Source organism: Aulonocara sp. 'chitande type north' Nkhata Bay, linkage group LG18 (genome assembly GCF_057382095.1).
Source record: "Aulonocara sp. 'chitande type north' Nkhata Bay isolate Kocher_YH1m ecotype deep benthic linkage group LG18, A_spYH_male_GT1.1, whole genome shotgun sequence".
Taxonomy (NCBI): Eukaryota; Metazoa; Chordata; class Actinopteri; order Cichliformes; family Cichlidae; genus Aulonocara; species Aulonocara sp. 'chitande type north' Nkhata Bay.
In genome coordinates, this window is record NC_141361.1 from 16,413,258 (window position 1) to 16,430,564 (window position 17,307).

The following is a 17,307-nucleotide window of genomic DNA, read 5'->3' on the forward strand; positions in this document are numbered from 1 at the left end:
GATTTAATTCGCCAGCTTTAGTTTCGCTTTAGTTTTTGGCTGAACCGTCAGCTTTCCAATCCCTGTGCTGCACTGCGGGTCTGTGGACTGCAGGGGGCGCAGGGATGATTCTGAGTTCCCTGTTCTGCATAGCCGGTCAAAGAGCGCCACCTGTCGCTGATACCTATATATCTCTGTCCTCATCGGGTCCCCTTGACTGTCTCCTTCACTGTGGGCTCGCAGGCACACACAGCCGCGTATCACCAGAGCTGGCCGCTGTCCTCGCAGTACCTGAAACACCAGGGACCTTGCAATGATCTCGCTGGACTTAAATTTCAACATTTTGACTCGAGACCTGTCGCATTACCTGGAGAACCAAGTGAAAGTTGGGCTGTTCGGTTCGGGAGTGGGTCTGTCTCTGGTGCTGGGCTTCAGCGCGGCGTACACCTGCTACTATTTGATCTCAGTAGCGAAGGTAATTGACATTAACTTAAGGGTCTGTGTCTTTTGAGGGGAGTCTTCACGGTATACGGCTTGTATATCACATAAATCCCCGTGTGCGGTGTGTGGTCTTTCGCGGAGAAGCATCTTAACTGCCAGGGACTGGTGATGGTACTCGGCGTAGGTGCTGATGGAGGTGTCTGTTAGCTGGCATCAGTTTAACTGGAGGGATAACGCCGCAAAGCAGCACGTGTACGTCGGATGTCAGGCACGGAGCAAACACTAATCCGTATATAGACCCAAAATGGGTGTTATCCATATTAAAGTTTAGCTCGTATGTAACGAGAAAAGGACTGCAGTTAGACGTCGGCATTAGGGAAGCTAGGCTAGCTTTTACTGTAAGCTAGAAATGCCGGTAGAAGGTGTTATGTAACGCCCGCTGAGCTGCCGCCGTTCATTTGTAAAGGATGGAGACGAACAGCGTTCACTAAATGAATAAAAAGAAGCTTTTCGTGTGTGACTTTAGGGTTTGAATGTATAAATGTGGTTAAAATAAACGTGGATCTGTGAAATTGCCAGTCAGAATCTCTTAAAGCGGTGGTGTCAAACATGAGGCACGGGGGCCAGAACCGGCCCGCCAAAGGTTCCAATCCGGTCTACTGGAAGGGTGGAAGTTTTTCTTTTTGTTTTTTCACTTTCTTCTTCACTGTACTACACAGGGATGAAAAACGTATGGCTGTTTAAGTGTTGGTAGAGCTAAAGTTGTTTAGCATAAATAAAGATTAAAATACTGTAGGTTTTTTTTCTTGTTCCAAAAATCATTATTTTTTATTGTTTATTTTATTCTTAATTTGCATTTATTTATTTCTGCTTGTAGCAGAAGTCACTTGACCTTTGAATACACCAGAAATATTGTAGTTCTGTAACTTTTATTAAGTTTTTGTGACTCACAGTCTTGTGAGTGGCAAAGTTTCAATAAAATGTCAGTTTTGATTTTGTTTGGGTTTTTTTTTTTTGCCAAACTAACAAACACTAAAACTAAAGATATTGCCTTTATAATTTTATTTTATTTTATTTTAGTCAGTTTTTTTTCACATCTAATTTTGTTTTGTTTAGATTTAATTACCTAGATTAACATTTGTAAACAACACATAAAAACCAATCACATCAAAATAATGCAAACAATATACACACACTTTCTTCTGCTTTCAGAGGTTTGATGGCTTGAGACAGAAAAGACAGTTTAGACCTATTTTTTGTGAAAAGGGGGGGGGGGGGGGGTAATTGTGCTGTGGAGATGGTAGTAGTTTAAAGGAAGAGGTCTCATCACTCACAATGTTATTGTGAGTGATGAGACACACACACAGTCCGTATAAATGCTTTCTAAACTTGGTAATGCAATTCCCAACAACATGTAATGGAAATGTAATAAAACCTGTAGCTTAAATTGCTTTAAACTGACTTCCCCACCATAAGCGATGTGATACAACCACCAGGTACTATTTGTCAGTGGATCCCGGAGGTTGCTGGCTCTCAGTAGAGGAAAACCTTTAGCAGATTGAAATGGTTGAAAATATTTGTTTTGCAGCACAAGCTGGAATTGGGGAATGTTCGCCTTCAAATAGAAGTTGTGGCTCTCTGCTTTTGCACTGAAGGCAAACAGGATCTGTTTCTAGTTTGCACTACACTTTTCACCGTTTCACTACAGCTCGGGGACTAGCTGGCCAGTGTTTGTGGATAAATCTGCCACTTCCATTCAAACTACACCAGCTACTAAAGAAATACCTATAGCCATTTTTCCTAGTGAGAGGTGGTTGCCAGGGGGTGAGTGACTGGTCTTTAGACCTGCGTTGCCATGGAGAGTACCCGCAACTAGGGCTGCTCAATTAATCGAATTTTAATCACGATTACGATCTGGGCTTTCAACGATCATTAAAAATGACTGAGCCGATTATTAGCCCCTCCCTCATTTATCCGCGACACCTTAAAGGCCGGTCCGTGAAAATATTGTCGGGCATAAACCATCCGTGGCGCAAAAAAGGTTGGAGACCGCTGATTAAGAGGACCCGAGGGAAGCTCGGAAAGCTAAGCAGAAGTTATTTGGAGAGGAGAGTGACTGCTGTTGGTTGAAAAGAGAGGTAAAAAAAAACTTCAGTGGCGTTGCACACTATTTTATATTATTTTTTAAAGTCATTGTTAACCCTTTAAATCCGGTCAGAGCAGCACGCTCCGTTTTGTGTAACTATTTTTAAATCCCTGTAGAACCTGAACCCTGTAAGCTAGCGCAATAATTTGTTTTGCATATGAAACCAGAGGAGTTGTACTTACATCTTATGCCATCAGCTTGTCCTCGGTCACGGTTTCCTTCCACATAAAGCTTTGCAAAAATTGCATAAAAAGCGCTTGCAGGAACAAAAACGTAATATTCCAGAAACACGCTTTGCCGATCCGATCAGCTGTTCGTAACACTTCCCACATTGAAAAAGTCGTCAGCCCGAACTGTCGCATGTCCGCCATTTCCTGGCCGAAACCGGAAGTGACGTCATTTTCGCGGAAATGTAGTTTTTTACTTGTAGGCCTTAAAAGCCTACACTGGTCATGTTTGACTTTTCTGAATAGTTTCTGGGATGCTTAGAGCTCGAATTGCACTGCTGGAAATAGTTTATTTTGATGCACCTGCTGTTTTCTTTGCAAATTTGCATCATAGGATTGTTTTTTTTGTTTTTCCTGCAGTATATAAAAATTGGTGTATCTCCAAAATAAAACTATGAAGACACTCACAATAAGTTTCCTGTTGTTGTAAACTATTTTTTGCAACTTTTTTGTATTTAAAGTTTTGAGGGATAAACCTCTTAAATTTCTCCAAGTAGAAATATATGTAAAAAAAAAACAAAAACGATTTTCAATTTTTTTTGTAATTTATTGCACTTTTTTGCAATTAATGTAGTTACTATGGACTTAATGCATACATATTATTAAAATATGGGCTATAACAGTTATTTAGCAACTTGAAATGCTCCCACAAATGGCACTACAACATGTAAAAAAATAATATAAGCTCTGGCGGACTTGGTTCTATAGTAGGTCTTAAAGGGTTAAATAAATATCGTCAAATAATCGAGATCTCAATTTCAGTGAAAATAATCGTGATTATCATTTTTGCCATAATCGAGCAGCCCTACCCGCAACCTCCAGCAACCACTTTTATACCCTAAGTCAGGGAATGCAAATTGTGTGTGTGTGTGTGTGTGTGTGTGCGCGTGTTTATTTCTTTACATTAAAAGGTTGGTTATTATGCAGTTGTTTAACTAGGCCAGCTCACTTGAGATTATATTGGGCCATGTGTGGCCGATGAGTTTGACACCCGTGACTTAATGCAAAGTAAGCAGCTTGCTATGCTTGAACGTGGTTGTGCATATTAATCATGCACAACTGTAGGTTTATGCACTCATAAAGCAAACTCTGTCACAGTTAGATCTGTATTGGTCTGTATTAGATGTGATTTGATGATAATGAATATATTTAGATTTAGCTTTACCGCATGTGACAGTAAATTTATTATTACAGTAATGGGTCTATTATTAAGACTAAATAACAGCACTTTAAATTAGTCCTGTAGGGAGACGAAGTCTCTTATATGATTTTAACCTGTGCCATCCTACATTCACGTCTGTTTTGCAGAAGCCACAGCTGATCTCTGGAGGTAAGAAGTTCTACCATTTTCTGAGGGAGCAATGTCCAGTAGTGTCAGAGACCTACTACCCCACCTTTTGGTGTTGGGAGAGCCGCATCCAGACTCTGCTGAGACCTTTCGTCACAGCCAAACCGGGGGTCATCTACAGAAAGTAAGTCCCCGCTGTGACTGATGTGCCAATTGTCACTTTCATCCTCTAAGCTTATATTTTATTTCTCCTTTGAATCAATTTTGTTCCGCAAGAGATTTCAGCATTACTAAATGTCAGGGAAAACATTTTGAGTATTTTGCTGCTGACTGTGCTTGGCTTTATCAAACTTGCTCACTGAGAAATTGCTGTTGGTCGTTCTTTCCAGTGCCACAACTGGAAACAAATCCGGCTCTTGTTCTTTGCCAATCTCCAAAGCCCAGAGGAGAAAGAGATCCTTTGTGTCACCGTGCTGGCTTGGTCCGCCAGGCCTGCTCCTTGAAAATGTTCATTCTGCTGAAGATTAATTGGCACTGCATTCCCTACCCCCCACATATCTCAAGATATGAGATTAGAATGAGTGAAGACAGATTTGGTTTTAATTATAACACATGTATAACTTATTTATTTGTTTTCACTTGGGGAAAAAAAGACCCTCATTTTTCACGTACATGCGTTTTGCCCAAGTCTGTGTGTTTATAACTGTAAACTGTACAACTGATCTGATGTCCTTATGTTTAGGTGTCTGTACCATGTACTAGACATTAGAGTAAAAGACAAAAATACAATCTTTAATATTCTTTTTCCTTGTTTTCTTAATTCCTTACATAAAACCACAGCTGATTTTGTTTAAATATGACTTTTAATTCAAGGGAAACGGTAAAGAATTAAGAACTGTACACCATTAATCTGCCACAAGGACTTTGACACTGCCTCTGCTTTTCACAGAGATCTTTGTCAAGGAGAAAAATGCTCCCATAATGCCCCTGGGTGTACAGATGCTAGTGGAGGTCTGTGCTACCGCATCAAACCTAGAAAGACTGATAGTTGCATTCACTCAAATTATTATCACATGGCCTCCGGGGACAGCAGGACACTCCTCCTATAATGAAGTTATACAAGGTTGACCCAAGGACGGACAGCGTGAAAGATGTCCGATGTATCGTAGGCTGTCTGGGTGAAATTCCACTCAGCTTGTTGTCATAGCTGGGGATTAGCACCACGGACTCTGCTGGTTTCTCCGAATTGGCCTTTCTTGACTTTAAAGTCTCGCCTCAGGTGCATATTTCATGGCCGTTCTGTAATTTCACGCTGTCTCTCTTAACCGCCGGACGGCCAAGTTGGGCTCAGCGGCTGTCGCGTGTGTGCGTTTGTGTGTGCGGAGCAGGTTTAAAAATGCACCGAGACTGAATTACATCATCTGCCACGCACGGGTTGTGCATCCACGAAATTGATTAGCTATAAGAACCCATTGGTGCAATGGCCTCCTCTTTATTTGAATTTGCTCTGTGTTGCAGAGTCTGCTGACAAGGTGCTCGCAAGGGAAATGAGGCAGCTGTCAGTGAGTGTTGTGCTCACATATCCAGTCCCCACTTTAGCAGCGTGTGTAACAGATGCAATGAAGTAATCCCGTTACTTAAAAGTATTAATTGTGATGTGAAAGAAGAAGTGGACTATTTCCACTGTTTTTATAGCTATTTCATTAGCAGATATGCTTTTTAATTCAAATTTCACACCAGTGTTGTCCCATGCTTGTGTCTGACTGTATATATACTGTATATATACAATGGATGAAACGAAGAAGACGATATATACAGGCGCACAGAGTGATCATTGTCAGGAAGACCGGTGTTGCTGACTTGCGTGTCCTTCTCGTCTCTGCAGTGAGCTCATTAAAGCAGCAGATGGAGGACAGATCTCTTTGGATTGGTTCGACAACGATGACAGCCTTTCTCATCCCGACCCTGCCACCAGGCCCACAGTCCTCCTCCTCCCCGGTCTGACCGGCACCAGCCGAGAGTCCTACATCTTACACATGGTCCAACAGAGCCGGGATCTGGGCTATAGGTGGGTGGTCTTGGCTGAATAGCCTGGCTGACTCAAAGAACTGACAATTTCTCTGCTTTATGTTCTAATTTGCTATCCACACAGACTGCAGATTTCATGTCCAAATAAAGTGAAAGAACTTTCACTGGCTTTCATGATTGCAAAGTAAAATCTGCAACCAGTTCTATAGTGCTTTTGCAAGATTTTTTATACCTTTATATAATGGGTCCATGAGTGACAGGGGCTCGGGGTTATTTGAGGTGAAATCACAAATAAAGTGGGCAGCTAAGCTCCGTGTCGAGAGCTGCTTTTGTAAATAGCCAAATGTAGCCCGAGCTTGAAGAGTTGCAGAGGGAGGCACTTTTTTCCCCCTCCACTTTCCTTCATCTCCAATAGGCCCTGTCTATGTTCTCTCTGCACTCATTCTTTCACACAGATTTGGAAAGGCATGGGAAGAGAGCCGGCAAACTCAGCATCTTCCACCCCTCTCCCCTGTCTGTGTAGCTTAATTAATTACAGCTTATCCGGGTACAAGCTTTGCAGCTTAGCCCGGACCAGCCTCCGAGTGTATGCTGCAGCGTGTGTTTAAGCACTCCACCACCACCACCACCACCACCACCTCCTTCTCCCCCCTCCTCTCGCCCAGCACCCTGTACAGCTCTGCCCTGCTGCTGCTGCTGCTGCTGCTGAGTTATGCCGATTATAAAAACAGCAGGTCTGACTCCAGCAGATAATAGATGACTGGCGAGATGCTGATGCCTTTGCTTTGCAGTACAAACACAGTTCCTTCACACAGCTGTGCCTCCCTGCGCACTTCATCGTATACACAGTTCATTTCTTTTATGTAAGAAATGTTTGTATAAAGAAATCTGGGCTGTTGCTTTCATTTGGACGTGAGCTTTTATAGGCTTTTGATTAACTGTAAAATCCTGAAATTGGAAGGAAATGTAAAAAATAAGCCATTTACTAGCGATTTAGCCAGTTTGAAATCTGAAGTTGGTTAGTTTACACCAATCGAAGGCACATTTGAGGATGTTTTATCAGCAAACTTTGGATTTTCTTCTGGAAAGCTGAGTAAAAGAGCTAGTCAGTGGTTGTTTAATGCACTAATCAGTTCAGATCTCCTTATATTACATACACATGTACAACATAGACAATTACTTTGCAACATGCAGTTAGTTTTTATAGTAATAAATCCAAATATTATGTATAAAATGTCAAGAAACAGCACTACATTCTCGACAAACTCAATCTAATATATTCAAAATGTAACATTTACCTGCTGCCCATTAAATTTGACGGTGATTATTAAAATTATATATGTTTTGTGGATTTCAGATGCGTGGTTTTCAACAACAGAGGAGTTTCTGGTGAAACATTACTGGTAAGATCTGTTCCAACACGTGTCAAAGATTTCATTCTTTTTTTTTTCTTCTTTTTCGTCCGTAAGCGCCGTCCATGTTCACAGCGTCAGACACGACTGTTTAGGACAGCTGACCTCCCTGTAGAGTTGCTCTTTTTCTTCTGTTGCACACGTGTCGCAGAGCCCACAGGGAGCCTCAGTGGACGCCGAACAGACAATGTTGCTGCACAGCAGGGATTAAGTTACAGACAGATACTGTATTTTAATGCCGAGCCACAGAAATATGAGCTCGCCAAACACGTGCTGTCCCGACACCTGGCTTAATCTCTCCTCTTGCACTCGGGTATATTGAGCTAATACAAATTAGCTCAAACTTGGATATTGTATTCCATGCACATTGCATTTAATGGCTCCACTCTCTGCACTCTCTGCATGTCTCTGCTTTAGAATAGAGATACCGTCTACTACCTGCTACATTTACTATCACCATTGCATAGAGATTTTAGTCAAAGTGGTGTTTTATCACCTGGAGAGAGTGCACAAAATCAAACCTTCAGATTTGAAACAAGAGCAAAGGATCCAGTGTCACTGTGTTTGATTGGGGTTTACATCCAGAACTCAGTTGGTTCAGCTGTTATTACATTTGAGCTGGACCCTGTAATCCTGGCACCGTACCAGGTCGTTGGGGCAGTTTTCTCCCTCTGTCAGTGGAGAAAATGGTGCGATATTCAGTGCAAATGCTTTAGCACTTGCATGCTTCTCTGTCCAGTAAGTGTGAATATCCTCCATTGTTCAACCAGGCCAGTTTTTCCAAATGGCCCACTGTGTGAAAGATGCACACTGATACAAAGATTATCCCTAAGTGCTATAGCCCTATTTCCAGACCTTGAGAAAACGCCTATTACATTACACTCTCCTGTGGAGTTGCTTTGCAGTGAATATGTTCACTCTGCTAAGTCTGTTCCCCTGAGACATTATTAATTTGTTGTTTTGTTATATATTCAATATAAAAATAAGCATAGTAAGATCTGGTGGCCTATTAAAGTTCTGCTCTTGTCCAGAACTATTAAAGGAAGCATAAGAGAACAGAAAAGCAGGAATATAGTTTGCCTGAGCTTCTTCTTGAATCCTAATGAGCAGCCTTGGAGAGCTGAGAAACTGGACTTGTTAAATAGGCTCCTTCAAGTTAGAGCAGGCTTGTTTTAAATGTTAAGTAGCCTGCACTGAGTGATAACACTGTTTCAAGTCGAATAAAATGTCACCCCCACATACACAGAACAGCATTCTTATCATACTCAGAAATTGCCAAATAAACAATAATAATGAGTCTCAGAAAAATGGGTTATCCTGTGCTGGCCTGCTAAAACATTTTTTATGTAGATACACAGCGTGAACAGGTAAATGTGAATCCACTTTTCATGGCTTTATAGAGAGGAGATTCTCGTGGTCTACTGAGCAAATGACTGAAGGTTTCAATAGAGTTCACTCACTGGATACTTCATTATGTACACCATGCTATTACTGAATTGGAATGCCCTTTGCCTTCAGAGCTACCTTAGATTCAATAAGGTGCTGAAAATATTCCTTAGAGATTTTGGTCCATATTGTTGTGATAGCATCACCCAGTTGCTGCAGATTTATTTACTGCACATCTTTGGTTCCATCACAGGTGCTTTATTGGATTGATACTGACTGTTAAGGGCATTTGAATACGGAGAACTCTGTGACATATTAAAAAAAACCAGTTTGAGATGATTTAAGCCTTAGTGATAACACGGTGCGTTATCCTGCTGGAACCAGCCATCAGAAGAATGGTACACTGTGGTCATAATGGGATGTACATGGTCAGCAACAATACTCTGGTAGATTAGGGCATTTAAACAACACTCAGTTGTTACTAAGGGGCCCAAAGTGTGCCAAGAAAATATCCATATTATCATGAGATCACTGGCAAAAGCTTGAATGATCGATACTAGGCAGGACGTATCCATTGCTTTCAACTCATCAGACCAGGCAACACTTTTCCAATCTTCTGTTGCCCAATTTTGGTGGTCCCAATGGGAGCCTCTCTTTCTAGTTCTTATCTGAGAGGAGTGATAGTCATTGTGGTCTTCTGTTGCTGCTGTAGCCCATCTGCTTTAAGGTTTAACATGTGTGTTTAGAGATGCTGTTCTGCATGCCTTGTTATTTGAGTAGCTGTTACCTAAATGCCAGTTCAAAGCAGTCTGGCCTCTGGACAAACATTTTCACCCAGAGAATTGCAGCTCATTGGATATTTTCTCTTTTGAAGGCCCTTCTTTGTAAACCCTGGAGATGGCAGTGTGGAAAAATCCCAGCAGATCAGAAATTTTTGAAATACTCAAACCAGCCTTTCTGGCACCAACAACCACATCACATTCATTTAAATCACCTTTCTCCTCTATTCTGATGCACAGTTTGAATTTCAGTATGTCTGTGGACTGTCAGCCTGTCTCCATAAAATCCTTTAGAAGAAACAGCTGCTCTACCAAACTAATAAACTGTAATGTCATCTAAGTTTTTACTATACTAAGTTTCCAGTTTTCACTTTTGTTGGGTCTTCATCGTGGTTTTGACAGAGACAAAGAATCAGAAAGGCAGGAGTGACTGTGTTATGTTGCTGTCATACCCAGACCCCAAGGACCTACTGTGCAGCCAACACAGAGGATCTGGAGACTGTTCTTGAACACATCCAGAGGGCCTATGAAGCTGCTCCACTCATGGCTGCAGGAGTGTCCATGGGCGGGTAATGGAGCCACTCTTTACAAGCTAGCTTGCACATACTGCTAATAAAAGTCAGAATAAACATTAAAGCTACTTTTCACGATGCAGCTTTAGTAAACTGTGAGATATTGAACATTTACTGTGTGTTGGGGACATGTCAGTGCTTTGTTTTATTATTTTCCAGTTGTCTGCCAAATAATGTGTTTTTTATTGCACAACGGTAATCCTCTGAATTGGGGGATTGGTCATTCAGTTTCCCTCTGTCCCTTCATCTCTCCCTCTCTCCATATTCAGGATGATGCTGGCAAACTACTTGGGGCGCAAGGGCCGGGAAACCTGTCTGAAAGGGGTCGTGGTCTTCTCAGCGGGCTGGGATGTGTTTGAGTGCACTGCTTCACTGGAAAAACCCCTGGACCGTTTCCTCTTCAACTCCTACCTCACCAGCTGCCTACAAGCCTCTGTGCACAGGTCAGCCAGGGCCAGAGCAGGGATTAACACAGCCACTAAGTCACTGCCAGTGCTAGATTCTAAACAGAGGCTTGAATAACTGGGTTTCAAATATTTATGTTTGGTTTGCTCATTTAAAAGTTGTGGGGGGGAGGGGTATGCTTTATTATTTGTTAGGTGATGAACAAAACATTTAAACAAAGCCTGACTACATATCCACAATATATTCCTACTTGTGTGTTAATATGAGCAATGACATATACATATATATATATTTACCTAGTGCTGCCTCATCATTTTTCTTATTGGATATCACTGAGTTTTTCCTAAGTTATTGTGTTAGAAGAAGAAGTAAAAGAAGATATTTTTTATTAATCCGGTTAGAAAATTTAATTAAAACTAAATAGCTCAAATACGTAGACTAGTGACAGCTCGATAAATTACAATATGACAAAACAAATATTTTAATAAGGTAAAAGCCTAATCGGAAATCAATAAATGCTTAATCATACTTAAGTAAATAATAATTATGATGATGTAGTGGTTTGCGCTGTTGCCTTCCAGCAACAGGGTCAAAGGTAAAGGTCAAGGCTGAACCACCTTTACATGGTGTCACTCTGGGTAATCGAGACTTCCCCTCGCTGTCTCACTGTCATTTGCTGTGTAACCATATGTCAAATGCAGGATGGATAAATAGCTGAGTGTAAACCTAAAGAGCACCTTTATTGCATTGATGATGATGATGATGATGATGATAGTAAATCCAGAAATCCAGACTAATAACAGACTAAAGGACTAATAACTGATTTAATAGCCAGGGACAACACAAGGGTGGATTGATAAACACTGAGGAGAAGACAGTGCTATTTCTACACATGAGGGTAATTAGTAGAAGTGGACACAGCAGGGTCATGAGGCACATGTGATTGTAATGAAAGACATTGAGGCATGAGGTGAAGTAAAACTAAACACAAAACACAAGTGAGAAATAACGCCTAAGATAAGGCAGGAAGTGAGAAACAATAAACAGGGAAACGCAGACACGGGACTGAACTAAACGAAGAAGAATTGACACAAACGCAGAAGACGGGAAACACTGAGGAAACAAATGAAACTGGAAAAATAAATTATAACAAGAACTAAAGGCTCCAAAAATGCTAGAGAATAAATTAGGATCAATAGTCACCATTATGAACAGCTAATGAATTCAATGCCAAAAGTTCAAAAAGCCACAGTCCAGAATTAATAGATGGATAAAAATATTCTTATATAATACACAAATGACATCCACAAATGGCATCTTCATGTTGCCTAGCAACTGCAATTTTTTCTAGCATTTGTGCAATTAACATTTAACAAAAGCATCAACTCATTTAGATCCACAAAAGTTGAATTGAAGCTGCCTAGCAACGGGCTAAAACGGCCCATTTTTCGCAGCCTCTACAACCCCCACGTTTTTTACTTCTCTTGATGCGAATGAGAATATCAGTTCATGCTTATTTTAAATAAATATAACTGATATTAGCTTATCATCAAGCCAATTGTGTTCTTTAGAATATTGCTATTTAAGACAAATACTGATGACAACGTTTGCACATCTGAAACCGGGATCATGCTGAGAGGAAATGAAGGCTATGTGTGAGGAGCTGAATTTCATTAGCAGGAGGAATGTTCTCATATCGATGTTGATGTTTTATTGAAAAAAGCTTTTTTGAATTTATCTTTTCTTTTCCGGGGTAGATTATTATATTGTTACAACCTTGTCAGCATTTCTGGGGAATATTTTCAAATGCAAGTCATGTAACCTAACAGCAGTTAGTGACCTGTTTTTTGTTTTTGTTTTAAATCTGCCCCGCAGGCACAGACCAGTGCTCGAAAAATGTTACGACATTGATCATGTCATGAAGGTAGGGGATTATTTTCAGCGGCGTTAAGCCATGCCAATTTCATTAAATAAAGTAGACCGAATAAATCGTTTTACCGCATTCCCACAGGCAAGGACCATCCGAGAGTTTGACGAGAGGTTCACCTCCATAATGTTTGGTTATCCTACCAATGACGACTACTACCGCGATGCCAGTCCTGTCCACAGGCTCAAATCTGTGCAGGTGCCAATGCTATGTCTCAACGCTGCTGACGATGTCTTTTCTCCATCTCACGGTGAGTCTCCAGTCCAAAGTCCAGTTCATGGGTGAAAATACTTCAACTACGTGAACTAATGATAACATTCTGGCATGTCATGTAAAGACATTGCACAGAGATTAAGCAAAAAAAACCAAAACAAAACAAAAAGTGAATTCTGTGTTTTGTTTGCAGCCATTCCAGTGGAGGCAGTGAAACAGAACCCTAACCTGGCCATGCTCATTACCCATCACGGCGGCCATATTGGTTTCCTGGAGGGCCTGTGGCCACGTCAGAGCACTTATATGGACCGAGTCTTCAAGCAGTTTGCAAAGGCGGTCATTGAGCAAAGCAACCAACTCAAAGACCTCTCCTGATAAGAAGATGTAACTGATGTTCTAGTTTTACATTTTTATTATGTCTTCTTGATACATTCTGTCCTTTATTTCTTCCATTTTAAATCCCATTCTTGTTTTTTATACCTTATTCAGCCCTTTCTGCAATACATCTACCTTTTCCTCTCTACCAGACCAGTTCTGCAGTTTTTCTTTCTTCTGATGACTTCTTCTATCCTTGCCCTCCATAGGTCTGTTCTATTTTTGCTGCCACAAGCAAAAAAAAAATCCTCATTCTTTCTCATTTTAAAGGGCACATTTTATTGAATGCAGCATTTGTGTTGCACTCAGCATTAATTTATTGATTCCATACAGTTAAAAGTCTGTAGTCCTGCAAGCAAAGCTGTTCATGTCACAGCTGAAATACTGAATCTGTGCCCATTTGTGCATTAGCTAGCTAAAGAATTATGTGATTACCGTGTGCAATCATCAGTACTGTACATGAGATTCCAGTCATTTTTGTTTATGAAGCATCCTCTATTGCTTTTATCATGAAGACATCTGTAGGATTTTAGCCCTCAGGGATTTTTTTTTATTTCCTTAACTTCATTTTCCTTAACTTCTTTCCCTCCTTTGTACTTTCTCAGTTATTCTCCTGGAGTTTGAGTTTTTCTAAGTTTACGTCCACACAAAGTTATTTATTTTCTTCTAAAGTAATAGTTTCATATTTTTGTCTTTTGAGTTGTGAAGCTTGAATTGACTTTCTTTTAAATATGATGCTAATATCATGAGATGAATAGCTTAAAGATTGGAAGCATAAAGATTGGAAGCAGAGGAAAGCAGCGCCTCTGAAGCTCTAAATAAAATGCAGTGCCGTGAAAAAGTATTTTCCCTCTTCCTGAGTTCTTAGGGGTTTTTTTTCATATTTTCATACTTCAGATCAGCAAAATAAATTTTAATATTTAACAAAGATAACCAGAGTAAATACATAAAAATCTGTGTGATGATCTGAACCATGTAAGTAATGTAATTTAATAAATGTGCAAAAAAATAAACAAATCAGGAAGAGGGAAAATACTTTTTCTCTGCATTTTAGTGTAATGTTACTAAGGGATACTTCCCTCTCGTTGCCAGGAGAAGAATTGTCACGGGAGAGGAGTACCCACAAATTAAACATGAAATTGCAAAGCTCTTATATTTTGGCATAATTTTTGTCGCTGTTAATAAATAATCAGAAAGCACTCATAAAGAAACGTAAGTCCTCGAATGCAGTAGTTTGAGCTCGCTGCATAGTAATTACACATTTTAAAGCAAAAAAGTGCAAATTTAATTGGTTTTTATCTTATTTATTTATTTATTTGTTGCATAGTTGACATTTTGCTACATCAGATGGTCTAAAATAAGTATTAAAATATAGGTTTGCCTAAAATCTGTCCAATAATAATAAGTACTCACCTTTACCACACACAGACAGATAATGTAGTGCCTGGACTAAAGCTTTGTTTCATTTACCTCTGAGTTGTCAGAGGTAGGAGTGACGCCACTCTCGAGTTGACCGTTCCAGCTGTAGTAGTAGTACGTGGAAAATATCGTATTTTGGGTTATTTCCAAATTTTTTGTAGTTTATAATTTTGACTTCTCAGATGCATAACTCATAATTTTTGAGTTATTAAGTAATTTAGCCCCCCCCCCCCCCAAAATTAAAAAATAAAAAGCTTGTGTAGAGTTCAAATTGGAAAGTCCTACATCAAAGTTGGGATTTCCAACTCTTCAGTTGGAACACAGTATATTTCCTAGTCTCATGAGTGACTTTAATGTGTTTGGTTACCCGTGTAACCCTGGTTCTCTGAGGTATCTCATGATAGGATATGCCCTCCGACGTAACGAAAAGCTCCACTAGCACAAAGTCCTTCTACGATCTTAATTGCTGATCTATTTGGTTCAAGTCCACTGGATGTCTTTGTCATCAGTGCGTGCGAACATCTGTGTGGGCATCTGCGTACCTGCCTGTTTTTTGTGACTGCACGGAGTCGTCTGTGAAGAATTTAAATAACAGTGGACCAGCTACCCATCTATCCCAGGCAGTGGGCATAAAACAGACTTCAGAGAAGTGTAACAGAAAAAACTACGCAGCTATTGAGTCTCGAACTGTAAATCAATGTCCATCTCTGCAACAGAGTATAATCAATGCTTAAAGCCTAGGTTATGCTCTGTTAGTTCATTATCATGTAAACTGTCTGCAAAAAGAATAGGCAGACACACGGACATCCACAGAAACCTGCTAACCATCTGATGACGAAGGGCTCATTTATAATAGCCCTTGGCCTCAATGTATAAAAGCAATGTATATTTGTCAGTCCGCTAGTTGAGGCTGCCATTTTAATAAAAAATTTTTTAAAAAACAGGAAAAGTCTACCTAAATCAACCTGTTTTAGAGCTTTACAGGGATAACCAAGCTGAGTTAGTTTCCCCCTTCTTTCATTCTTTATGCTAATCAAGTAACCGGCCTCTGGCTGCAGCTTCATATGTAGCAGACCGAGAGTGGAGTGGTGTCAGCCTCCTTATCTATCCCACACTGCGAAATCGAACAAGCATATTTTGAATTGTTCCTGTCTGTATGTCTCCTGCATGCACTTTTATTTTGACTCATTCTTCCATTCATGCACCAAATAGTTTTACGACATGGAGACAAATTCATCAATGACGAGGAATGTAAAATTGCACTATGTAAGTTGAAAAATTCCTTAATGCAAAGCACTTCATTTCATGAGAAAAATGAAAGTGCATCCCAAAGGTTGAACAGAGCAAATGAGAGTATGGAAATTTCACAAGGTTTTCTTTCTTCAAATGTTGAAAACGAGTCCTTAACGTAGGTCTGAGGGTGCTAGACTCAGTGGATGTGAATGAAATAATGCACACGGTGACTGAAAGTGTTAGATGTTGCTTTACTAAATGCAAAGCCTGGTTTCCAGTCATTTTTTGTTTTCTTTTGCCAACAATGATCAAGGGGCTGGCTACCATGTATGAGTTAGTATCAGTGAAACAATCAGATCTGACTGGAAGCCAGACTTTCAGTAATGCACTGCGTGAAGGATTTTTCCTGTTCCTGTGGAATTATTATTTTTGTGTTTGTTTGTCCTACCAAGTGTCCATTGTGCAGCATGTGTCTTATCAGTGTCATCATGTCCTGAACGTTAACACCACTTTGTAATATGTAGCACAAAGGACATGTTTGTCTGTTCATAGGATTCATTTCATTTTTTTACACTGTATAAAAAGAAGAAAATTAAACATTCGGTTTAACATGTGCGGCAATAAAGAGTTTAACTTTAAAACAATGTCTCGATATAAGTACTAGTATATACGGATTATCAACATGAGTGTAATATGCTGTATTTAATAAATAAATAAACAAATTCTAAGTCATTTTGGCTCCTGTCTCCAGATTTGTTTCTTTTTTCTTTCTATTCTTTTAAACTTGTTTTTTCTGTAATAATTACATTTAGAACACAAAGTTGGATAGCCTTCCCAAGAGTCGCGTGAGACTGCCTTCATCATCGTCCTCTGACGCCAGGACATTTGACAGTCCACCATTTGAGCTGGCTTACTGCGTGACCGCTGTGTCACCAAAGGGTCACACTGTCTCTCCTCTCACACCATCGGATTGAGATTTGGGCCTTAGAATTGACTCGCTCCACACTCATGAGCTTAGCCGTTGATAGGATATGCATGACTGCAGTAGTGGATGTGATCCACCAAAAGCCAACTGTAATCCGCCAGCACTCCACTTCCCCACAGACCAAGCCCTCAATAAGCCCACAGACAGATGAGCTTCGGTTATATGAAAACCTGTGATTAATTAGAGTAGACTGCCAAGAAGGGTGAGTAATTTTGTCTATCTATCTAATATAAATGTCCCACTTTGGACTTTACCCTCCGTATCTGATCCAATTGTTGCTTTTTCTTGACATATCTACTGGGATTGCCACCAAAAAAATTTAAAAAGTGGCAAATTTCATATACATACATATCTCTGAAGCATAAGCAATAAGCATGTTTGTGTGTGCTTGTTTCTTCTTCTACACAGTCATGAGTTGAGCCCCAAACTTGGCACACAGGTGCATAATAGTCCCCTGGTGGTTTTTTATCTACAGTAGATATTATGGCATCA

At 40.2% G+C, this 17,307-nt stretch overlaps 1 protein-coding gene across 1 annotated transcript; it reads left to right on the plus strand.

Moving 5' to 3' along the window:
• The first annotated feature begins 172 nt into the window (after nt 1-172).
• On the plus strand, nt 173-16,556 carry abhd3 (abhydrolase domain containing 3, phospholipase). The gene is made up of 9 exons (XM_086272210.1): nt 173-454; nt 4,102-4,265; nt 5,967-6,149; nt 7,467-7,512; nt 10,143-10,255; nt 10,528-10,701; nt 12,539-12,587; nt 12,675-12,840; nt 12,997-16,556. Exons 1-9 carry the CDS (start codon nt 293-295, stop codon nt 13,176-13,178), a joined length of 1,239 nt encoding a protein of 412 aa, XP_086128336.1. The 5' UTR covers nt 173-292; the 3' UTR covers nt 13,179-16,556.
• Nucleotides 16,557-17,307: the final 751 nt, after the last annotated feature.